We start from the raw sequence: 26,664 nt of genomic DNA, 5'->3' as shown, positions 1-26,664 counted from the left end.
ATTTCTCCTCTACGGCCAGAGGTTAAGGATGCAAAGGTTGCCCCTGATCCTGTTGTTGTTGATGACAGCAAGAATGTTCCCAATCCGCCCCACCATCCCATTGATACGTGGGGATTTCCTGATAAAGATGATCCTCCTCCTTCGGCTGGCACTGCCTTGGCAGCTTAAGGTTGTTTATTCTATTTTTTTTTTATGAGTAGTTGTTGTTTCCGGCTGAGGCCGTGTTTTTAAGTCCGGTTTCGACCGTGTGAACTCTTTTGCGGGGTGATCTTGTCTCCCCCGGCGTCTTTTTTGTGAATTGTATTCTTAGTATATTTTATTAATAGAAAAGGACTATTTATCAATAATAAAAAATAAAAAATTAATTGCATGAAACCCATGGTCAAATCAAATCCAAGGGTTAGAACCCATAAAATCCAACGTACAAAACAAGATGACCTGTTCGACCGGCACGCGTAGGTCAGACTGCGCGCTCCCCGCGCGTTACGGACTAATCGAAGGGTTGAACCGGTCGCTTTGTCTTTGTTCTTGGTCGCGTCCCTAACGACACGTGGCAGTGCGCCATTGAGTCTCTGTCCCCATCCCACACCAAACGAAACACAAAAAACAGCATGATTTCAACGGTTAAAACGAATTAGACCGTTAAAATGTATAAATGTGTCAAAACCTCGAAATCCACCTATTTTTCACTTGGTTTGTCGGCTTTACGGACATATTCGATATGCTCAGTAATCAACTGATACCGGTCATGTTTTTTCTTCCGTTAGGGTTTGAATAATACCGGCAATCATTTCCCGTCGGCGTGATTAGACGGAAAGATAAAAGATGCCATTGTAAGTGGGACCCGCACCTGTTGCCAACATAATCATGGCGTTTTCAGTCGCATATTTCGTCTGCATCTCTGGAATTTCAGAGGATTGAAAAGAAAAAGAAAAATCTGATATTTTACCCTTCTGTTCTGATGTAATTCTATCTTGTCTAGGTGAATCGCAAAACCACTGGAAGATTTACAGTAAACGCATGACGGGAATGGCTGTGAAATTTTCTTTTACGGCATTGATAGAATCGAAAGTAATAATTTGAGGTTACATACTGCAATTTACCAGTACGGAAGTCGAAACCAGCAGAATTATGAGTATCAGTGTACCAGAGTATCTGTCTGAGAAACGCCATAAACATTAATGATCTGTTTCAGAGTCTTTAAAATCGGCACAGAAAAGTTGCTGTTTCATTTATTGAGGAATTCGAGCTCTGCTACGGTCATTAGGGTTCTGATTCGTGGTTTTTTCAAAAAAGAAAAATTGTTTTCTGTTTCTTTTGGTTATATTATTTAGAATATTAGCAGGAAATGCTTTTCAGAGGATACATTATGTTCAATGGTGAACTTTGGGAGGTGTAAAGGGCAGATTCGTGCCAGGGAGCTTGGAATGCATAAAACCTGTTCTGTATAAGAGATCTGACATTTGAAGTTTTCAGGCAGGTAAATCCAGAAATATCATATTACTTTAAAGGGCTGACAGGAAATTTGGGAGTTAAATCCAGAAATGTCATTAGATTAAAAATTTGACAGGAAATTTGAGCCTGTTTAGGCATGAATTTGAGCTTCTTTAGGTGATTTATGCTGGTTGTGAGAGATAAACAAACTTTGGTAGGGGATGGACTGCAGATCTCATGTGGGGAAGCATTAAAAGCTGTTGATAAAGATGGAAATGACATGGCATTGCAGGAAAGAGGAAACGACAGCAATACCAAAATTGTACCAGTAGTGATGGAGTGATCTTGTTCTGGCAAATGCAAACCTGAAGGAAATTGAAGCTTAATTTGCCATTTTAACTGGAGTACCGGAAAAACATAAAAGAAGAGCAGAAAACCCGCACAGGTTTTTCATTGACTGTGCAGTGAAGAAATGGCGACACACGTGGAAAGGTCAATCTGTTAACTGCGCACGCCTGCCTTGTACAGCTTCTCGTTCACGTGCATTCAGAATTCCAATAATATCGTTTACAAAACCGACATTCATCAAATCAAGACGCATGTAAGTTGATCATAGTTTTCACACACCGTCCTCTAGTAATCCGAGTACATTTATTATATTTCCTTTGATTTCTGGTGTTGTTTCTTTCTCGAGTCCTTTGTCTTTACGTCAGATTTTAGGGCAATCAACGAGAAAGCTTGAAAACAAGGTTTACGCCAACTATTTACATCAAAGAATCTGTTTCTTTTTTAGTTATTTCATGATTCGGAGTGTGACTTGTTTTAGGACGAGGTAAATCCTTGAAGAAAATCCAAAGCTAAAGCCAAAAATTCTACAGCGCAGGGAGAAAAGCTTGAAATAAAAGGCAATTTAATGAGGAATTCATGAATAGTTGATGACAGTGATTGGAAATGAAGATATATCGTCAGTAGGGCGTCAGCGTGGGTCCAGAGGCATTTGTTTAATGGAAATATAAGTAAATCAGCACCATAAATTCTGTTGATGCTCATCATCTGAGGCTGGGTTTTGTCTGTTCCCGCCTCACTCACCGCCATTGAACTTTGATACTTTGCCCTATCTTCTTCTTCTTATCTTGTTATCAATGAGCGGAAGCCATTAATTTTATATATTTGTGTTTTGATAAATATAATGTGGTGTTCATGGTGGGGTTCAGAAGTGGCCCTTTGAAGGACTGTGCAGAGGAAGAGAACCCCACGTGTGGCCCGATTCATTTCAGACAGGAAGTGCGGTACCGTGAATAAATATGAGCTACTATAACTGGTATGGATTTGAAGGAACCGTATTTGTATTTCGGCTTCAAAAATATATTGTAACTTAAGCAGATTGCTGATGGAAAATCACTCAAATCCTTCAGCTTCTTATCTTACCTTCTTCAGAAAATCTCTTCGGGCATTAATAGTAATCACTGGTACATTAATTTGCACTGGACGCTTTTTTGAATCTGATTATTTATTTGATATTTCGGAAATGCCTAATTCACACGGTTGAGTTAAAATGGACGGAGGAAATTTGTCAGGAGCCGGAGAATCTTTTGTAGAGGCTGTGGTTCGAGCAGCACAAGAGCCGAACCAGAGCACAGGAATAGTGAGAGTAGATTCAGCCAGCAAAACTCAGATCATTACGCCGGCGATTCCTTCATTTGCCGGCAGTAATATGAAGAATGCTTTGAAAAGATCGTCGAGCAAAGACAGGCACACAAAAGTGGACGGGCGGGGACGGCGAATTCGCATGCCAGCGACATGCGCTGCCAGAATATTTCAGCTAACCAGAGAACTCGGCCACAAATCGGACGGAGAAACGATTCAATGGCTGCTTCAGCAGGCGGAGCCCTCCATTATTGCCGCCACCGGCACAGGAACGCTTCCTGCTTCAGCGGCAACCATAGCCGGAGCTTTGCGAGGAGATATGGCCAGAAACAATGCATTTGCCGGTGCCGCTGAGATTCAAACCCCAGCCGTAACAATGGCGTCAATGGACGGCGATTCAGGGTTCGGAAGCGAGGGATTTGTCCAGCAGGAGCTACGGAAAATTAAACAAGCCACAGATTTGGCTTCGCTTGGCTTCATCGAGCAAAGGGAGTCAGTAGAGGGGCAAAGCATTTGGGCAAATTCAAGACATTTATCTGCGCCTCAACCCTGGGCATACAGAAGTAAGAACCAGAGTGAGAATGAGGATTCTCAGGCACTCCATTCAGGACCTGGAAATTTTGCAGCTTGTTCAAGTCCGCTGCAAGCGCAAACGGTGCCGAGAATCAATATGTCTGGTGCCTGCATGGGATTCGAACTGCCGACCTCTGGGCATTCTGGCTACGTGCCCCTGCCTTCACTACACCAGGCGCCTTCCCTTCATCAGCAAAACAATCTCTTCCACGAAGGCCAAATCGGAATCTTTGCCCCTGTCATGAGTGCTTGGAGATCCCTCAACCACCCCGACTATCAACATCATCATTACCTTGATCGGCAGCAGCAACAGGACAAGACCAGCGATGATCAACGCCAAAAATAACATCAATTATTGCAAATGTTGATTATACTAATAACTACTTGTGCTTCATTTCTTCTCTCAGCTGGGTTAACTTCGAGTACAAATACGTTTTGCAAACAGGAATTTCGGACTGCTTTCTCAGGTTATTCAAATCAAAGATTTTAGCAGTCAGGTACTCCTGAACTCTTTCATTTTGTATATTTACAGGCATAAATATGAAATCCATGGGGATCTCTAGTTCTACTTCCCCATTCCTACACAAATATTTCCACGTCTATTTTTACCTTATAAAAATAATATTAGTGTACGTTGTTCATGTTACAGTTGCTAATATTATGAAGAAATGCTTGTTTTTCTTATGAGCTGATCTGTGAAATAGCTTCTACATGCTATTAATCTGGAAGGAAATCAACTTATATTTAATTCTGTAACTCACATGCATCTAATATAAAATTGTAAATGGAATTTGCCAAGCGGGACACATTCTGCCGGGATTTCGTCAAACTAAAATTCCATAGCGCAGAGAGAAGAATCACGGACTGATTGGTGTAGGGTGCATTCTAGAGATTTAAATCCTACTTTTAAGAAAAAACAACGCTCTGGTGGAAAGACTAAAGTTTAAATCTGAAAGGATAATTGCATTAATAAAGGTTAACATAAGAAAAAGGCCGCTTGAACTTCTGGTTCAAATTTTACAAATGGTAGAGCTCCTACGTTGATATAGATATTGTAATTGTCGACTTAATATTCCAACAAATGGTGATGTTGATTAATTTCCATTTTTGTCAGTCATTTTCATTGCAACAATAATCATTGCAAATAAAGGTTGGTGTAAGAAGGTTGAAACATCTGGTTCAGATTTTGAAAATGGCAGCGCTCCTATACTGATTTAGATATTCTAATAGTCTGCTTACTATTCAAGCAAATGGTGATGTTGATTTTATCCACTCTCGTCAGCCATGGTCATTGAAATAATAATCATTGCATCAATAGAAGTTAGCACAAGAAAGAGGTCGAAACATCTGTTTCAGATTTTGGAAATGGTAGTGTTACTATATTGATATAGAGACTGTAACCGTCCGATTAATATTCTACGAAATGATGATTTTTATGAATTTCCATTTTCATCTACCATTTGTGACCGCCTAAAATAATGCGAATGATTACCTTCTCTCCTGATCTGAGATTCGGTAGGACTTGAAAGGTTGGTAGGAACGTTGTGATTTGACACAAAAGTAAGTAATTGTTGAAAATTTTCAAGCGCCCGAACACAGGTTTATTGGTCTAAGTTGCTGTGCTCTGAGTTCAAGGTCGTGGGGTTAGAATTCTGCGTCAATATTTTTTTAACAGTTGGGAAATTGTCAAGCTCTCATAAAATTATTCAAGGAGAATTCTTTTTGAATTTTGATGAATGGTGCACACAATGAGAATTAGTGGCCTAATTATTACTGAGATCCTTCAAAGACGCTCCACCTCAAGGACAAAAAAATGATTGGGTTTAAAGATGACTTTTATCCAGAAGTATGTTAAAGGAGAGTTACTCCTTTTGTGTCGACATGTTATAGTTAAAATACAAGTTTTTCGAACTGTCTGAAATTTCTATTCCTCCATAAAAAAATCCATGAAATTGAATAAAGATTATCACTGTTTACGTTTATTCTCTGATTTTATGGAAAATTGCAATCATATGTGAATATAGAAATTTAATTTAAGAGTCTCTTTACTGGGAATCACATGCTCGATTTCAAGCAATGACATAATAAGTCTTTTGTCATTCTATATTACTTCTCCACAGATTCCGGTTCCAGTAGTAGAATTTATGTTTGGACTGAATAAATGCCTTGATCATCCATGACAATTTTGGAAGCCATTAAAGAAACTGCAAATTTATCGAACAAGATATCCCATAACCTAAACTTATTACCACTATATAGCAGATGTCTGCAATCGGACATTCGGGTATCTATTTTCAATGGGTTTTATTATTCCTTGTAATTGACAGAATAATACTGTGGAGCAGGAGGAAACTGAACCTAACAATGGAAAGCCATAATGAAGAGCTCATGGCGGAAGAAGAGTGTACCTAGATTCTAGTCTTGCGACCTGAACTCATTTGGTTTCTTTGAAAATTGATAACTCCATTGTTTATGCAAAGTTTTTAAATAATAATATAAAAGAATGAAGGTCGTCCATAACAATGGGGTTTTGGATTTCACAGTCGCAGTCAGTGTGTCAATGGTAAGGGTGGTTTTGGAGATTAAAAAATTAAACAAATGGTAGATCTAGGGGTAGATATAAGGATGTTATCAGTAAGGTCATTCTTAAACATTACATATTGAAAAAGAAATTAAGTTTGGAAAAATAAGTCAGTGTTGACCTATTTAATACATATTGAAAAAGAAATTAAGTTTAGAAAAATAAGTCAATGTTGATTATTTAACACTTTTAGCTTAAGATTCAAACCTTGATATGTGATGTTTAAGCCTTCCTCACCAATAGACTAAGAATTGCAAGAAATAAAACGTTCAGGTTAGATTTCTGAGTTCAAATCCAATCCATTATAATGAGTCTCATCCCATCAATTGCTAAGCGAGCACGAAAGCTACTACATTTATCCAAATTAGTTACGGAGTGGAAGGTGCCTGCACTAACGCTAACGTTAATCTGGATATCATTTGATTCTCCTTTTTTTGATAGTTGAAATTTAATTTGTGTGTCAGATCTTGCTTGTGGTATAAGCACTCATTTTATGTTGTTCAGATGTCTTTTCTACTGTCTGAGATGTTGATTTTGAATGTATTTTGAACGTTGCATGTGGAAGATTAAACGTTGTATATGTGAAGAGCTGAAAAGGGGGGGATGTATGTGCACGTGAGCGCATATGTGGCTGATACCTTGGAGGAGTTATCTGAGTGGTCACGAGACGAGTCGCGTTCACTTAAACAACTAAGAGGTTCCAGTTTTTGTGTTCGTACATAATCGAGGGAAGAGGTGCAAGAGTAAATAAAACTCTCTTTTACATTTCAAGAGCTCTTTGGATGGTTGGGAAGGTTATAGAGTTGTAAAAATTAGCTTGGGGAGAGGATTGCTACAAGATATCATTCAAATGAGGTAAAAGTGGGTCGTGCTAGTTTCTTATTTCAGGTTTCTCGAAATTTTATATCCGTACAGGCCGAATATTTAGTTGGTTCAATCAATTTGTGCCTAGCTGAGATTTAATACGTTGTGGAACATCTACATTTGTTAGATTAAATAGGTGCATATTTGGTGTAAAGAAATAAGCCACAAACTGTATTTTGTGGCATTTTCTTTCTCTAAAAAGACCAAGGTTACAAGATACAAGGATAGAAAAGCTAAAACAGAAGTTTAAATAGGGAATATACACCTAGTGCATAAACTTGCAAATATATACAGTCAAGTCTATCTAGTTGTACGTGTATTCATGAGACCTTGGTGTAAAATGTAGTTAGAATAGTACAGTGAAGTAAGCTAGACCCAAGAAACAACTATCAAATAAGCAATCCACAAACATCTCATGTTTCTCTTATTACAACTGCTAAAATCGCTCTCAAACCAGCATCTTAGTGATAGTTCTAGAATGAGATTATGTTATTTGTGCAGATCTGTGCACAACTATATGAGATCTATATAAAATGCAAGATATATCAAGATGAGAACATGAAAATGCTAAAAATATGCGTATGCATGAAACTAAACAATGGTAAATAATGTTAGATAATGCTTAAATGATGCTAAAATGATACTAAAAACCTCAATAATAATGATGCTAAATGGATTATCAAAATGCTAGCTCTAATATATGCCTATATTAAGGATGCATAAAACTTGGGTCATTTGCTCTTGTTTTTCCCTTCTATTTATGGGACTTTAGAAGGGAACTAGGGTAAAGATCTGAGATTTATCTTTTACTTGGGGTAAGGATAAAATTGAAAATATCTCACAACACCCCAAGAGGAAAAGTCCAACATACTTGGTTTGTGGGGATAAATAAAGATTTTCAATTCTTTTAAATTCCAAAAAGGGTGGATTTCACTTTTGAGAGGATAATGAATATAATTGATTTATTAAATGTTGCATTTATTTTCAACTTTTTTCTTTATTGTTTTCCCTTTTATTTTAATTTTTGATTTTTTGAATTGAATTTCCTCTTTGAAAGTGATTTTGGCTTTTGAATATAAATGAATCAAAAGTTTAGGCAATTAATTGATTAACTACTCAAATAACTTGATGTTGTGATTGATTTGAAAGTTTTTTATCTTCCTCATTTCTCTAATTTTGTCTTTAATCTTCATTGTTTGATTGAAATTCTCATTGTTTAGGTTTTTGCCAATTTTAAGGTGTATACAGTTGTAATAATTATGTATAGTTATTTCATCAATGTAGATATGTTACAAGACACTCCTTTAGAAGAGTTATCATACATAACTATACTCTTTATGTTTTTAATATTAAAAAGAAACCAAAATGGGTGTTGAACTAGAATAGAAAAAAGAAAAGTTGAAAATCAGCTGAAAGACCATCTGATTAACTAACCCCTTCCTTAATATTGAAAACCCCAAACTAAGATGTTTCTAGACTTACTACTACTAATTACTATAAAATTGTTATCAAATGTTATACATATAACTGACCCAATAAACCTCGGTGGGCATTAAACAAGTATACTAAATATCAACATAAAAAGCCCCCTGGGCTAACAAGAAACTAGCTATCATAGCAGAAAGAAAAAAAGAAAGCACAAAAGCATGAGCTTTAACTCTCCTTGCTCTAGTCCCTTGGATTTTCTAGAATCAAGCGCAACCAATCATCTACCAAGAAACCATATAGTGAGCGAGTCTTCTCCATGACCTTGTCATTAGTAGTGTCCTCCTTAGTCATTGGCAATAGGTGAAGGATAATCACCACCATATGCATCACCCGCACAGAAAATTTAGCAAGCTTGTCAAACTTATCCTCTAGATGTCTGAGTTACCTTGTGATTTATCAGGTTTCCCCATGGTGCTTCCCTCCTTTGGGATATCATTTCCCACTATATTCCCATATGTTTTATCATCACCTCCCACAAGAACCCCCCTAAGTATAGCTTCCCAAATTCACTATTCTAATTGGTGAAGTAATCATTCTCTTCTTGCCCATAACCTCCTCTTTCCTAAAATATGGAGTAGTGACTTTATTTTTAAAAGTGTCAAACACATAGGAGGGCATATGACTATCTTGTCCCTCTTCCATGACCTCCTCATCCTTCCATTCACTACTTGTCTCATTGTCCTCCTGTTCACTATAGTTACTCCTAGTGGCTTTCCTTTTAGGTCTAGGGCCATTTTTATTTCCTATTTTATTAGTGGGCTCAAAATTATGAGGTTTCTCCTTACCAAGTGTAGCCAAGGGTTTATTTTCTCTCAATCTTTTGGTTGACCTATTAGTATTTTTCCTAGTCATAGTTCTAGTACTTTCAACAACCAGGAACTCTTTTTTTTTCATTTTAATCTTTCTCACAATAGTAGAAGCTACCCTATCAACCTAGGTTTTTGTAGAGGAGGACAATTTTTGGACAACCTAAGTAATTTTGAGGGGCAAGGGTTCAAGCTTGAGATCAGTAGATGCAGGGCTTTGTAAAATTTGTACAAACAAAAAATTAAGGTTTGATAGTAGACTGTATAGTCTTTTCTCTTCTCTCTCTTCTTATGAATATTCCACACAAAGTCTTCTATATGATGTAATAAAAAGTAAGGAAAGGAGATACATTCCCTATTCCTAAAGTGGTTAAATTTTGGGGCAATGATAATAGTAACACACCTTAACTCTATTTTCCATCATTATGTATCTCATGATGACATAGCAGACCATGTCCCATGGTTCAAGTAACTTTTTACAATAAAACCCCCCTTGAAAATGAATCAAAGCTTCATTGGGTCAGAATAATTTTTGTAGACTCGTCTCATCTACAACCCTTGGTTGCTTCCTCTAGTTTTTCCCCTCCATAGCCAGTATAGTGGCATTAGCAATCAACTCCTCCATAATCTCAAATGAGACACTATTAATGATAACCCAAAAATTCTTCTAGGAATCAACAAACTGCCATGTCACCTTCTCATCATGCCCCTCAATGCTCTCCATAAATGGAATTAGCCCACCTACCTTGAGATATGTCCATGCTACCTTTTCTTTCCTGACGACCTCTTCAATTTTGGGTGGCTCAATCAGAGCATTAGCATTCTCCATTGTTTCTTCTTTGCCAAGGTCAACAACCATATTGTCCTCCCCATCTTTCATCTCTAGTGCCATACCACCCACAAACTTCAACAATTTGCCCAAAGAAACCACAGTTGGGCCTTTTCTCACCTGAGTTCACAAACAAATGCCTTTAATATTTTGAAAATACTTGGGATTACCATATATTGACTCATAATAAATTGTATTCCTTTACTGCCATCACATCACCCTTTCATAGCTTTCACATAAAAGAAACTATTAATATTTGGAAAGTTATTTCCTTTGGGACTATGAAAAATCATCCCAAATATTGTATTGGGTAACATTCCCTTGCTTCTCATAAAGAGACATGATTAATGACTTTAATTGAGAAGTGGCCCCAATTAAACTTATTTCCACCAAATCTTCCACCAAAGTTAGCATCCCTATGCCAAATACCACCATACCATTTAAATTAGAACTTGCCCTTGATAAATCCATCATCGGGTACACCACAATAATGACAAGGTCAAACATATATTTTTTAATTGATAAATTCATCATTAATTAAAAAGGCTTTATTTTTGCATGAGTTATATAATCGTTGCCAATGGATTGTACTGTCTTTCCCAAACTCAGTAATTAATTAGTTCGTGTTCATACTCCACCATGTTGTTGGCCACCTGATTTCCTTCCCTATATGCATACTATATTTTAAATTCCTTAAAACTATTAAAAGTGTTTGTGTGTCGCTTATGATGGATGTGGCATGCTAGATCATGTGATACACACCTTTAATGACCTCAATAACTACTAAAAAATCTCTCCCAATTATCAAGTTTTGAATTCTAGTGCTGCAAGCTATCTCTAGGCCCCAAAGAAGACCCATTGCTTCCACCTCATTGTTTGAGACTTTCCCACATTTTCTTGAGTATACTTTAATGAAAACTCAATTTTCATACTAGATTACTCCCCTAGTAGTAACCCCTTCACTCCTTCTTGAGCCATCAAATTTTAGTTTTCACTAGTTCTGGGGGGAGGGGGTGACTTCTATTTTGTTCCCAATCTTTTTTGGGCCCTTGAACTATCCACTTTCTCCACTAAATGCGAGCTATCCCATATTTTCTCCCAGCACCTATCAAGTTTTATGGGGGGTGGGGTGAGGAGGCCATTTCCATTTACAAACCAAAGCACATTCCTTAATTAGGCCCATTTTTATTTAGGATACCACCTCAGGAAGGGAAAATTTCTCTCTAAATATGCAGTTGTTACTCTCTTTCTATATATTCTAGCAAACATAGGGGGGTGGATTTCCATATCAAATTGATAAGGGGATGATAGGAGGGACATCTCCAACCAAGGATAAATTGATGAGCATCCCTATTAGAACCCAAGAGGTCCCCAACTGAAAGAATAGTTTCTACTAGCTCTGAGTAGAATAGGAGCAATAAATTAGGAGATGGGAAATAGTCTCTTCCTCCGTACTACATAAAACACACTAGTTCCCCACTTGAAAGTGACACCTTTTAAGGTTATCAATTGTGAGGATGCTATTATGCATAACGAACTACTAGAAGAAATTAATCTTTGAGAGAAAGTGAGACTTCCAAATAGTCCTCCATTCCAAGGCCCCAACCTTCCCGATTATGTTATTGTACATTGATTTGACACTAAATTCCCCACTTGGATTTTTGTCCCATATAAGTTTATCTGCATCTAGGAAGGAGGGAATGTGGGTATCTTTAAGGAGGGGTCCCAACTCCCCATATGTAGCCTTTTCCATAATATTAAAATTACCTGTATTAAAAACATTCCACTCTTTATTTTCAATATATAGCTGGCCACCCTAGGGCCAGACTCATTCAACCCCCACACCTTTAATCTTTATGTTGTATAGCTAAAAGTTTTTGATTATGGAAAAATTATACTTTGAAGGAATCCTTAACCCTTTACATTAGGAAATTGAGTAGCTATCTATTGCTTCTCATTAATTAAAACTTAGCCAAACTTTTCAAGTAAAGTCTTTTTTTATCATTTTTTTAAAAAATATATTATTGTATGACCTTGATCTATTTAATTATTTTATATTTTTATTTATTATCATCATAATTTCTCAGTAATAGATATTTTTTCATTACACATTTTTATGACCTAGTATAATTTTTACATTTGATGTAAAGACCATATGCAAATATTTTATATTTGAAGGATTGCATTAGTTTATTTTATTTTATTTTACTACATGCATTTGTAGCCTTTTCCAATGACCAAGTTTTGACACAAGTTGGGGGGATCTTTACCCCAAATCTAATAATCCAAACCTACAAGCATGGAAGCCCAGCAAGGACCCTAAGCACATAGGAGGAAACAACCCACATGGGTGTAATTCAAAAATACCAAATGTGAAATATTCATGTGGGTATAAAATAGAATTTATAATCACACCAACCTAGTGGAGTGTAGCACAATTATTTCTTAAGTTCTTTCTCAGTACCTCATCCCCTACCTCTTATAAATACTCCAAACCCTTCCTCATAACCACAAACATGTCCTCCAACTCCTATACTTCATTAATTTGTTGTGCATACACCAAGGTGAGCCCAAACTAGCATTAATGTTGTTTTGACCCAGCAAGGATTTGAACCTTAGTTACACCATTAACAATGAAAATACTTAACCATTACAAGACAAGGTGATCCCTACTAAACACATTTTTTTGTGGTGTTTGATCAAGAAAGTAGTGTACACTCACTATTTAGATCATGAGAAAGATATCAAAATATTTCAGGGTTAACTTGTCAAGAATTTTTTGGGTTGACTAATCAAAAATTTCCCTAGGTTGACCTCAAGTAGGCTTTAGGGTTTACTTATAACCAACTTTGATAAACCACCTAAAGATCTAAAAATAAGTGGTTGTGCAATATAAAATGTATGATAAAATCAAACTCTTTGTTTTGGAGATGTAGCCCAAGATTGGGTGGACCATGTTAAATCTTTGTCTTTTATTCTACTTCTATGCTCTTTACTCCTTTGTGTTATTGGGTATATTTGCATGTAATTTTTATATGTGTGTGTCCTAATCCTAGCACATGTTAGTTTTTCTTGTGACTAGTCATTTATATAATTTAAAGATATTTAATAAAAGTGAATATTATGCACAAATAATGCATTATAAAATTGCAAGGTCATAATACAAAAATAAATAATGGATTATGCACTTCAATTATGGTACACAACATGGTAATGCACATTTTATCGTGTTATATACTATATGATACTAGGATAATGTTTAGTTTTTTTATGGTGACATAGTCATTGCAATGAATTTCTACATCCCATATGTCATTGCATTACATACTCGCAATGATATTATTCAATAATGCATAGATATTATAAATGAAGGAAAAAAATCTTCAATTTTTGTCATTCATCCAACATTGATGATAATAATAACAATAACCTAGATGTAAAAATAAATATATAAAATAAAAACATTGAATGTGCCTTAATTACTAAAATCATTTCTTATGTGCATGTCATCAACATGCACATTTATAGACCCTGGTATTTAGAATTCCTTTTTAAATAAAATAGTATAAATCAAAAGTCCATAATATTACTTGTTAGATGGAGTTAATTAATTCCATGCAATGTAGCTATCCACATAAAGCTAATTTTATTAGCAATCTCAAAAAAGGGTGTGATGGTAGTTACAAACACTATTTAAGGAAAATGTTTTTTTGTCTATCAAATATTTCCTTTTTCTATCTATAAAGTTTGGTTTCTTTGTGATCATTTGAATTATAGTGTATGCTCATTTTCAAACAAGCATTTGATGAGTATTTAACACCACATCGCATTATCATTACATAAGTAAATGCCACCTTTTTCTGTTATTCTTATAAAAAAATGTAAAACTAAAAAAATGTTCTCTCAAACTTCTATAGCATTAACAATTGATGACTTCAACTCTTTCTGTGAATAAAACATTTCTATGCTTGACTTGCCAAAATTATGAAATCAATGCAAGAAAAAAATACACCATTGCTACTAATTTGGATGTTGATATTGAATTTGGATTGAAATAAATTATGAAAGAATATAAAACAATAGGTGATGTTTGGGGAAATCTAAGGTATTAGAAGTTCACATGTACCAATCATAGACATGAAAAGACATATTACATGTTGAAGAGGGCATTGGAATAACTTTTTCATATATAATATATTGGGGAGGTAATATTCCAACAAAATTTATATGGTAGGTTTCTTATTTCCTCTATTGTTCTACACCTCCAAATTACCTTTTTATTTGGTACTCTAGATCCACTAAACCATTTCAATAAATTTCTTTTATGATTATGTCTTATGTTCAAATTGTAGATATATCTCCTTCTCTTCATTATTGGTGACTTTGAGATAACCACATTGTCATTTATTATACATTAGAAAATAACACAAAATGACATCTTGACATGGAAAATGCATCTAGGGAAAAATGACAAAAGAAAAATCTACTAACTTTATTCATATTCATCACTATGATTATGACTTATAATGATCTAGCTATTATAGATAGTTTAATCATATTGCATCTATCATGGTAAGAATGAAGTTAGTTCATGAATCATGACGTTCTAAGTGATCTACTATGAGAAATTATGTTGGGTACTAGGTTAACATAAATAGTTTCATCTATGAAGGGTTATTGAGGTCTTTTAGATATTTAAAAAATCTCAATCTACAAGGTTCCAAGAATAAGGACCCAATTTCTAGTATGACTCATGGTGGTTTCTTCAAGTGTTGGAGACTTGTGACATACCTATCAATGAATAAGATTACTTTATAATGAGTGTACAGTGATATTTTGATTTGACTACATATTTATTCTAGTAAAATGTTCTAAAAATGGATTATAGCACTCACATTGTATTATGTTGTGCTAAAACACTATCTTCCTTAAATTCTCAAAAAAAAATTCATATTTTCTTTGAAGCACATTGTCATCTTAATGACAGTAAATATATTAGGATCATTAATAAAAAATTTGCACTCTTAACAAGTAGTTTGTTTATGTGTAAAGGGTTTAGTTGATGAATAAGACAGTAACATATATATGCCATAATTTTAATAACTATTTATGCTATGTATAAGTATCGACCATCTATAGTCAAAATTATATAAAATGGGTATGTGCAGGATCATGGTGTGCCAAAATGTGGCGATTTGAAAAACATGTAGTTTTGAAATGCCTAAAAGCGTTTCAAAATGCTCTTTGACTTTTCTCTCACCCATCCTGGTACCAAACCAAAAATGTAATACCTTGCTTGATCGGGTATCCGATTTGAGAATGGGAATCCGATTTGGGAACAGGTATCTAATTTATCTTCCAAAATTATGGCGCCAAATTCAAATGTAAAGGGAGTGGGGACCAATTTATATATATATACACTAAAACTTATTATATAGTATTAAATAATAATAATTATTTATTATATAATTATTTATATATAGTTATTACTTATTATATATTATTATATAATTATATATCATATATGTAGACACCTAATTCTAATTACATCATTAAGTAATTGTATTTAGTCATCTCCTAAGATGCTATAGATTAAATATTTATTATTTAATTAATTAATCATCACCCCTTAGTTAATTAATTAATTTAATTAACTATAGTCTAATTGATAAAATCAAATGATAACCCAAAATCAACTTATCAATTAAATCCCAATTTCTCTATTAAATTAAATAAATCCTCAAATCTATTTAATTTAATCCCATATCCCCATTTTATTAAATAAATCATTTAATAAAATATCTAAACCCCTAAAAACATTTCTAAACCTACCTTTATCCCTAATCCAACCCATTCACCCATACTAACCTCACTTAGCCACCTAACTAACCCATCCCATCAAAGCTAAACCACTCAACCCTTGACCCCCTTTCTAAGCTAATCATAATCCCCCTCCTAAACATGTGCAAAACTTTAAGAAAGGGTTAAGACTTGCTAACCCAAGCTAAAGTCAACAATCTCATCCTCACCCTCACCCTCAAGCATTAAAATCTCTTACAAAGTATTTATGAACATTTATGAAGCCCTTATCTCTTGAGCCTCCTTTGTTGACTACTTCTCTTGCCCTTCCCTCCATTCAATCACCCTATGACATTTGTCACTCTCTTATTGGCTCCAAACAAGAACAATCCATGTGCTCCACTTTGAGTGCATCTTAACCCTCCCTCACCATTTTTCCATCCTTGTATCTTGGCCATTCATCTCTCTACCCCTTAGCCTATAAATGAAACCCTCTCCCTTCACAAATATAATCCACTTTTTCATGTAAACTTATAATGCTTGATCAATCACTACAACACACCCACTTACACCCTTACCATGCTAAAATCCTTCTCCACCTCCATTATTGAAACTTCCATTTGCCCTGATACTTGATAAACACCCATCCGTTGGAAGCTTAAGCTTATTGTGAGCATACATCTACCATCCATCAGGAACATGTAGTGCCTGCCCTTAGTTCACATTCTTTTGGGGCTAGTTTTATGTTGATAGTTAGTAGCATTGTTTTGAGACTATCAGATATTGTGCTATGGATACAGTTGATATGTGATGAGATCACTTAGACTTTACATTTCATGTATGCATGATGATTATTTTCAGTGTTTGTAGTTATTAATGATGATTAGTAAGATGATTTATTATCATATGTGTTTTTTTATGGATACTTACCCCATACTTGCATGTGTACGGTGTGCGTGTTTATTCTTATGTATGGCGTGTCTGATGTGGTTAAGGAAGGGAGTCATAGTCACCTGCTAGTCGGGATCTACACGATGCACCACTTCCTACCATTGCCTGTTTAGCTTAGTATATATTGTATGTAAATGCATGGTTTTTATGCAGGTTGCACGTACCAGGTATCGACTTCCCTGAATTGCCAGGATGAGCGTACCCTATCACATTATCTCAAGGGTAAGAGAGGGGAGATAAATTCTCAAGTCCAAATCCTAACCCTTTAAGCCATTTATTCTAATTGGAAAATTAGGACAAGTATCTGAGTTGAGTACCCTCCAAATGCGTTGGATGACGTAATTCATGATATTAACCCTTGGTTTGATTTTGTATGTATTTTGGCTATGATGGATTTTTGTATGTTACTTTATGAGTTCTTGGTGTATTTTTTATTAATTAAGCCTAATTAAAAGATTTAATTAATGGTTTAATTTAATGGAAAATTAATATTATATTTTAATATTTATTTTATTTAATTAAGTAGAAAATTAATTAAATAAAATAATTAAATTTGAAGATAAAAGTTATAATTTTAAAATTAGAATGTGGTAATATTTATTTAAGTTAATAAATATTTTAGCAATTTAGTTTCAAAAATAAATTTAAAAGTGGAAAAGATATTAAAATTATTAAAAGATTCTAGATTTCATGTGATTAAAATATAAATATATTAAGATAAAACGAGTGGAGATATTAAAGTTAGTGCATGAGATTTAAAAATAATAAATAAATTAAATTGAAAAGAGTAAAGTAAATATTACATTAATTAATGTGCATTATTTTAATATTTTCTCACATAGGAGTTTGCACTCTAAGAATGCACAAGTTGTCTACACTTAGGAGTTAGCATATTATTTGAGCATATGGTGTCTACAACCTTATGACTCATCTAGAAGGTTGGAGAAGACTCATGCTTAGTTGTCATGCTTATCTTCTAGTTCTTTCTAGGCACATGCTAGATGCATCTTCGAGGCCTTTAAATAGAGGCTCTCCTAGTGTGTTTGGTCAGGCTTCAAAGCTTACATGCATTTGAGAAGCTCATATGCTTCTACATGCTCATATGTTTCTACATGCTCCTATGCTTCTTCAAGCACTTTTTAATCACGTGGGAATTTTGGTTGGCATGGATCTTGGAGGAATTGAGAATGTTGGAGAAGGAAGGAATTTTTCTATGGACTCCTGAGGCATGGCAAATTAGCATCAGTGTCTAGGTGCACTCGTGATTTTCACATATTCTATTTGTACTCTTTCTCTTCCTGTCTTCATCGTGTTTGTTATATGTGTCTGAATATTCTTTGTGATTGAATCTGCAATTTTGAAATTGGAATCTAGATATGTATGTTAATTTTAATTGGTTGAGAAGAAAACAATAGAAACCCTAGTTTTCAATTTTTGAAGAAATTAGTCGAGTTTGGGTTCGAATTAGAATCAAATTGAGAAATAGATTTAAAAATGTTTTTTAGTCAAACCTATTAGAAGAATCATTGGATAAAGTTAGAGATCAAATATTTTTAAAGGAAAATTTTGTGTATATGTTCTCTGCAGAAATGTACCCATTCATATTTTCAAATCTACACACACACACACACACACACACACACACACACACATATATGTATATGTATATGTATATGTATATGTATATGTATATGTATATGTATATGTATATGTATATGTATATATATATATGTATATGTATATATGTATATGTATATGTATATATGTATATGTATATATATATATGTATATATATGTATATGTATATATATATATATATATGTATATATATATATGTATATATATATATATTCATATATACATATACATATACATATATATATACATATATATATATATGTTTGTTATAAAAAAATTTGTACTGGTCAATAAAACTCTGCATGTATATATATACATATATATATACATATATGTATATATATACATATATGTATATATATACATATATGTATATATATATGTATATATATATATATATTTATTTATTTATTTATTGAAGTCAAATATTAAAAAGCACAATGAAGAAATTGTTTACAAAAAATTCGAATCACGTTTTGTAAAAGAACATTTGAAAATGTTATTAAGATTATGCATGGGAGAGTGGGGGTTTTATCCCACCCCATCCACACCTCCTTTTCCTACCCGCCAGCGGTCGCCTATACCTGCTAATGCAGGTACTGCGACTGCCGTCGCAAGCCCTGCATCAGAAGGCAAGGCCACATGGCCTCTATATTATGTGCAGCAATTATAAAATCGCATGAAACAAAATGCCTCCCGCAAATGGTTTGTAATCCGATTCCTTTTAAGAGCTTTCAAATTTTATGAAATTTGATTTTGTTTAGAAATTAGTTTATATAAGAAATAATATTTGGTAATATATATATATATATATATTAATGATGTTAAGTATTAATCACCGACAACATAAATATATTGTTAAATATATTAAGTTAATGGATTAACATTGTTATATATAAATTATTGATTTTACAATAATTTGTTAATGAAAGGAGAGATATTAGTAGTTTATATTTATATGAATCTAGTATAGTCAATATATTAATAAGATTTTTAATATAACTTGTTTTGACTAACAAGTTATTATTAAATTATTATTTTAAATATTAATGGATCTGGAGTATAGTTGATTTCTAATCAACTGATATTTATTGAGATGTTGATATAGTAGTTAAGTTATGCGATAGAGTCTTAATTGAAATGATTATCAACTTGTTAAAAAAATATTAGTTTTCATTGAAAACTCTTAATATCGAAGAATTGGATTTTAGCTGACTTTTAATATTAATTTTATTTAATGTTTATTAAATACTATTTAATATATATTAAATAATTAAGAGATGGTAATTTATATCATGTAAAGATGTTTAATGATGATTATTATAATAATGTAAATTAAGACACTTTAAATGATATTGGATTAAGATTTAGTTGACAAGGGGTCATTGTCAATGTTATAACATTTAATAACATTGCTATAATTTGAATTGTTATGTTATTATTAAATAACTTATCGATATACCCTAATGGTGTTAAGAGCTAGTTAAATATTAACTAATGAGGTTTATGGAAGGTTCTCTAGATTGATTATTTATAGTTTTGATGAGTTTACTATTTATTAATGTTTGTTGGGTATAACAAATTATTAATAAATAATAGTATAATGGTCTAAATGCTTATCATTATTACAAATTTTGATTCATTGAAAAGAGTGACGAATGTAGTCATTATAGATTTATTAATAAGATTCCCAATATAGCTTGTTATTAAATATCAACAAGCTATTATTATTGAACTATGAATATGAATATTTGTGTACTGGATTATGGTTGAATTTTTAACGTACAAATCATAGTTAGTTATTAATCAACTGATATTTATTGGGTTGTTAGTATGGTTATGTAATTATTAATTAAATTAATTAATTATAGTTAATTAAATTTAATTCATAATTAAGATATGTAATAAAGTTTTAATTGATATGCTAATATCGATCCTTCTAGCGAAGATGTGAATTATCTACATTGAAGTTGATAAGTCTTATTCTAATGACTTGAATAATGACTTTAGATATTTTAATGGTTATTAGTGATGATTTAATTATTGTAACGATTAAATTAAGAGACTTAAGTTTTAGTAATATTTAATTGAGTTTTAATTAAATGATATAGGGTCATGGATTGTGCACCTATGTTAATTGATTGATTTAATTGATCATTTTAATAAAGTTATAATCTTCTTATTCGAAGATTGATAATTGGCTCTCTTATAATATAACGAATAACAATCCTCTGATTATGTTGAAAAGTTGAAGTAACATTAAAGAAGAGTTAATCAATTAGAATATGGATCTTAGTTAAATAAAGAGAACTATTTAATTAAAGGTCAATGATGATCAATTTAATGAGTAAAGTATTTACCCTTAAGTTATTCTTAGAATATTATTTTAAATAATGGAAAGAATAATGCTATCGGAGAAACAAACGGGTTGACATGTAGGTCAAATGGTAAATCTTATATACTAGAAGTATACTTGCAAAAAGAAACTGAAACCTCCACATTTAATTCAACTATGCAATTTTAGTAAACCAAAACATATGTTTGCATTGTGTCTTCTTTATGCTTCTTGTTTTGGGTTTTTGGGTTGACTAGTGTTGACCAGTTATAGAACGTCTACCAGAGGCTCGGGGGTTATGATTGTGTTGGCATGTTGATGTTGATCTCAATCTTTATAAACCCAACCATGGTAATGGGATGGCATGCTCTATGAGATGTTTGTATTCACTATTTGTTGATGCTCATCTGTCTTCATGTGTGAAGCTGAGATGTATGTGTATGAGACACTTGACTTAACCATTTTTGAGTCATCAATCAGTTATCCTTGGATTACTTTCCAGTCGCCATGATGGGACTGAAGTGTTTATTTGATCTTGATGATGTCATGATGTGACATGTTTTGACTCAACCATTTTGGAGTCTTCGATCAGTATGATTTTGAGATATATTTTGGTTATTGAGAACCAATGGATACTTTTAATTATCAGTGATATCTTTAGTTGCCAATAGAGAACTGTTGTGGTCATGATTATCTATGGATGCTTTTTAGATGCTCATAGATATTTGATGCTTTTATTGTGGATATTTAATGCTCTTGTTATGGATTATTCTTTGGTATTTCTTTCCATTCGCTTGTATAGGACTGGGGTGATTTTATGATTCCATGAGCTTAGGGTAGGTTATCTACTTGTAGTGTCGGGAAGTGGCTTGCAATGGGGGTCGGGGCCCTAAGTGGCTGCCAGGGTAACTCATTGTAAGTTTTTTTAATAAGTGATAACATTTACACTAAATGAGGATTAAATGAACCTAAAAAGATAATTGTTTTGTTCTCACCCATGCCTCGAGTGCTAGTACAGACTAGGATGGGACTAGAGAGAATGCTTGGTTGCGACCTTGCATTCCATAGTATGCCTCGTCTATATGAGAGGATACTAGTGGCTGCATAAGGATCAGTAGGGACCCGTGGAGTTGTAAGCTAACTGCTAGGGTAACTTCTACATGATATATGTGATGACACTTGCTTGCTTACAGAGTAGGTTTCCTACATGTCATTATGTGTCTCTAGGAAGTAGATGTCAGTTTTGTGATTGGAACCTTTGAGTTAGTATACTTTTAGGATTCCTGGACTTAAAGAGTATTTATTCTATGTGGTTTTGATAACCTATTTAGGATTTGAGATTATCTCCTCAGCACGGTGCGAGTGAACCACTTAGGTTCCACGTGGTCGGGTGGTAGTGCTTTTCCACTCTTATCATTTGAGAGCTGTCCGAGACACTGTGGCTGGAGCATTCTTGGTTGGTATTTATCTTCATTCTGTTCTTGGATCATTATGATAGATAATGTACCTTATGATGGATGTATTTATTGGTATGTTTCTTATATTGATGATTTGCATATGTTAGATGATGTTACCTTATGCTTTGCTTTACATGATTAGATTTCATATGTACATGTTGTAGCATGTTAGATTACTTTATGCATGTGATGTAGTATGATTTAGGTGTGACATTCCTACTATGTTAGTACTGATGATCTCTTCGGTGATTTGGAATGTTATGCACGGAGGGATGGCTAGGGCCCACGATGGTCTAATGATGCTATTTATGGTTGGGAGGAATCGTGCACTTAGTTATACATGTTTGTGATATATGATTATCTCCTCTGATGATGTATCATGTATGGTTTGTGGTTTCATTTATGTTATTGCATCATGGATTAGAGTTAGTATGATGATGTATTTTATTTACACGGATGTATATTCTTTTAAGCTTTTCATACCCTATGGCATGTACAATGGATGATTGAGAAATTGAAAATGTAATTTAAGAACATTGGATGTATCATTGCTAAGGATGTGATGTTAGATGAATATTTAATTTAGATGTGATACAACGTTAAGGGATCCTTAAAGAATATCATGTCCCCTATTCAAATAATTAAAAAAAATAAACTTTGTTAAGGCAGGCAGGCTCCAAAAAGGTGAAATTTTGAAAAAAAGGGGTTAATCTTTGGAAACCAATGGACTAATAAATAAAAATTATTATTAAATTATATTTTATTAACCCCTCTTGGACGTGAGTTAGGGTTATGCCCTCTTTAAAAGGGGTTTGAAGGCATTTTGGGCTCATTCTACATCTTGATTCTTGCTAATTTTCTTGTTGTTCTTCAGAGGCTGCCAAACCTGTGGAGAAGGAGACCCAAGAATGAGAGTTTGCAAGTTTTCAGGAAGGCTAAGGATGGGAGTTTGAATCCATTCCATGTGCATGCTCATACAGAGTTTTCCTTTGTGCTGAATAGTGTCGATTTGGGTGTTTTCGGAGTTGTTTTTGGTTTGAGTTCGGATTTTCAGTTGAGTGTTTCATATCAGTTTGTTTTGCTGCTGTATTTCAGACTTTATGATGTTAAAATAGAGCTGAATATATGTATTGGGTCATGATTAAACTTCTGAGATAGTTTATGAGTGTTTTGTGGTGTTTTCAGGCATTTTTGTGTTAATTTCGGGAGCCCGATTGAGCATAGTTTTGCCCTACATCTGTGAGTTGTTGTGTAAAGGCTATACAAATCTGGAAATGTCATTTTGTAGGCTGTTATGCTGCTAAAATTTCTGTAAAAATGTCCATTTTAAGATTTATTAATAATTTGTGAAGTTGTGAAGTTTTTGGCACTAATTTGGACATACCCGATTTGGGTTTTATTGGGAAATTGGCAGATCTTTGTAATATTGGTTGTTTGATTTTAAAGTTTTGATTTGAGGCTGGAAATATCAATAAAAATTAGTAAAGGGACATTTCAGTGGTATCAGAGCCGTGATCTTGCCAGCCTGAGGGTTTGTAGAAGTTGCATGTCAGTTTTAACAACTACCCAGATCTTGCATGTCAAGTTTTGATAACTACCCAGATCTTGCATGTCATATTTTATGATTGCATGCAACTAAGTGAAAGAGAAAAAAGATATTTGCAGCGAGAAAAAAATAAATAAATTTTGATCAAACCCCGAGTTGAAAGAAAAAGTACAAAATCCAAGGAATAAAAAAGTATGGCTGATCCAGATGAGATGGCAAAGAAATTCTTCCAAGACATCCAAAATACTCAGAAGCAAACAGTGGATGGTTTGGCAGAAACTAGAGAGGCTTTGCGAATATTGACAGAAAAATTACAAGGAATTGCATCTATTAATGAGAAAGGGAGCACTTCAGAGGAGCCGAGAAATGGGAGATCCACACCATCTAAATCAACCAAATCTATTTTCTTGCCTGCAGATGAGCCACCAGTACCAAATCCAGCCATTAATCCAGTGGAAGAGGTTATAGGTAATTTGATTACATTAAGAACTACTTACAATGGCTTAGATGATGACTTTCGTAGTTCAGTTCCTTTTAGAGAATATGTGGATATGATGAACGCTTTGATGCCCAAGAAAGAGAACAGGAGGGAGCATGACACAAGTGGAAGAGAGCTCAAAAATAAAATAAGCAAGTTTACAGCACCTACTTTTGATGGAACAAATAAAATTTCAGCTAGAGCATGGCTACAAAAATTACAAACTTTCTTCACACTTAACCCCATGAAAGAGAGTGATGCTATTCAATTTGCAAGTCTACACTTGGAAGATGCAGCCTATGATTGGTGGTATCATGGAATGACTACTCAAGGTCACGATCAGGTAACTACATTTGAAGATTTTAGTCAAAGGGTGATAGATAGATTTGACCTCAAGGATGATGAAGAGTACTTTAAAGAATTGTCAAAGTTGAAGCAAACCAAATCAGTTAATGAGTATATAGAAGAATTTCAAAAAGTGGCTGTTATGGTACCTGATATGAGTGAAAAGAGGATCGTTTATCTTTTTCTTGATGGTTTAGAAGATTCTGTTAAGGGTTTGGTTAAGGCTTTCTCACCCTCAACCTTACAGGAAGCTATCAAAAGAAGCTTGCAACTTGAAACTTGCGTGCCTATGAAATCAATCACTAATCAAAAACCCCCAAATCTTTGGCAACATAAGGGAAATTTTCAGAAAAAGACTTTCCCAACACTACCACCAAAAGATGTGACAAATGTGGCAAAAAAGAAGGTAGATGAAGAGACTAGGAGTGAATTATGAAGGAAAAAGCTTTGTTTTACTTGTAGAGAACCATGGGTTCCAGGACACAGATGTTTGGGGAAAGGTCAAGTGCACTATATTGAAGTTGCTTCAGAATCTGATTCAGATGAGCATGAGGAATTTCATGATACTAAGGAGGAGGTAGAAGAAGAGAAAGTAAAAGAAATCAGCAAGGATGGCACTTTAGCAGCATTATCAGGAGTCCCAAGATACCATCCCTTCCGAATTCGAGGGGTACTAGAAGGGCAAAGGTTGACTGTTCTTCTTGATAGTGGGGCAACTCACAATTTTATTGATGAGGGATTTGTCATGAAAAGAGGGCTTAAAGCAGAAGATTTTGAGGGATTCAATGTTACTGTAGCTGATGGATTCACTATGCCTTGCACGCGGGTGGTGAAACAACTCAAGATGACCTTAGGAGATTATGAGTTATGTGATGAGTTCTATGTGGTTGGTATTGGGGAGACAGATCTTGTATTGGGTGTTCAATGGTTGCACTCTATCAGAGGCTATTACATGAACCATCAAACTATGGAGTTTAAATTTCATTCCAATGGGAAAGAAGTCATATTGAGAGGGTTATCGAATGGAGCACCTAAGGCGGTCTCTGCAAAGAGGATGGAGAGGACTTTTCGAAGAGGACAAGTAACATGGGCAGCAGGAGTCATAATCCAACCAACAAGCTCTCCAAAGAATCAAGGTAATTTCCATTTTGAAATTCAAAATATTCTTGATAAGCATAGTATAGTTTTCAATTATTTGCCTCCAGGATTACCACTAGATAGAGGTTTTGAGCATGTTATAGAGTTAGAACAGGGTGCCAAACCAGTTATAACAACCCCATACCGCCATCCAAGAGGTTATAAGGAAGAAATTGAAAAAACTATTAAAGAACTCCTGGACATGGGATTCATAAGGCCTAGCTCTAGTCCATTTGCATCATCTATGGTACTTGTCAAGAAAAAGGATGGTACAATGAGAATGTGTATAGACTACAGGGCCCTAAACAAGAAGACCATAAAAAATAGGTATCCCATACCACGCATAGATGAACTCATTGATGAGTTACATGGTGTTGTATACTTCTCAAAAATTGACTTAAGATCAGGCTACCATCAAATCCGAATGAGGAGTGAAGATGTGGAAAAGACTACTTTCAGATGTCACTATGGGCACTTTGAATTTCTTGTTATGCCATTTGGACTCACTAATGCACCTACAACATTCCAATCTTGTATGAATAAGGTATTCAGTCAGCATCTTCGAAAATTTGTTTTGGTATTTTTTGATGATATCTTGATATACAGTAAAACATGGGAAGAGCATCTAAAGCACATAGACACTATTTTGGGAATCTTGGAGCAGCAATCCTTCTATGCTAAGCTATCTAAATGTGAGTTTGGTTTGACAGAGATCCTATATTTGGGACATATTATAAGCTCTAAAGGAGTACAAGT

At 34.2% G+C, this 26,664-nt stretch overlaps 1 protein-coding gene across 2 annotated transcripts; it reads left to right on the top strand.

Annotated features, from left to right (window-relative positions):
* The first annotated feature begins 863 nt into the window (after window positions 1-863).
* LOC149531407 (uncharacterized) lies at window positions 864-7,198 on the top strand. Of its 2 annotated transcripts, XR_016358815.1 has the most exons (3): window positions 919-2,035; window positions 2,261-4,151; window positions 6,801-7,198. XR_016358815.1 is itself a non-coding variant. In XM_089810229.1 (2 exons), the coding sequence occupies exon 2, from the start codon at window positions 2,990-2,992 to the stop codon at window positions 3,998-4,000; it is 1,011 nt and encodes a 336-aa protein (XP_089666355.1). In that variant the 5' UTR covers window positions 864-2,035; window positions 2,261-2,989; the 3' UTR covers window positions 4,001-4,242. The 2 variants fall into 2 exon arrangements, 1 of the variants encoding a protein (XP_089666355.1); XM_089810229.1 differs by lacking the exon at window positions 6,801-7,198 and having other exon boundaries at window positions 864-2,035; window positions 2,261-4,242.
* Window positions 7,199-26,664: the final 19,466 nt, after the last annotated feature.

Source organism: Cupressus sempervirens, chromosome 11 (genome assembly GCF_028749045.1).
Source record: "Cupressus sempervirens isolate cs-2001-9-10 chromosome 11, ASM2874904v1, whole genome shotgun sequence".
Classification (NCBI taxonomy): Eukaryota; Viridiplantae; Streptophyta; class Pinopsida; order Cupressales; family Cupressaceae; genus Cupressus; species Cupressus sempervirens.
Note: the sequence above shows the minus strand (reverse complement) of the source record. Positions and strands in the feature narration are given on the sequence as shown.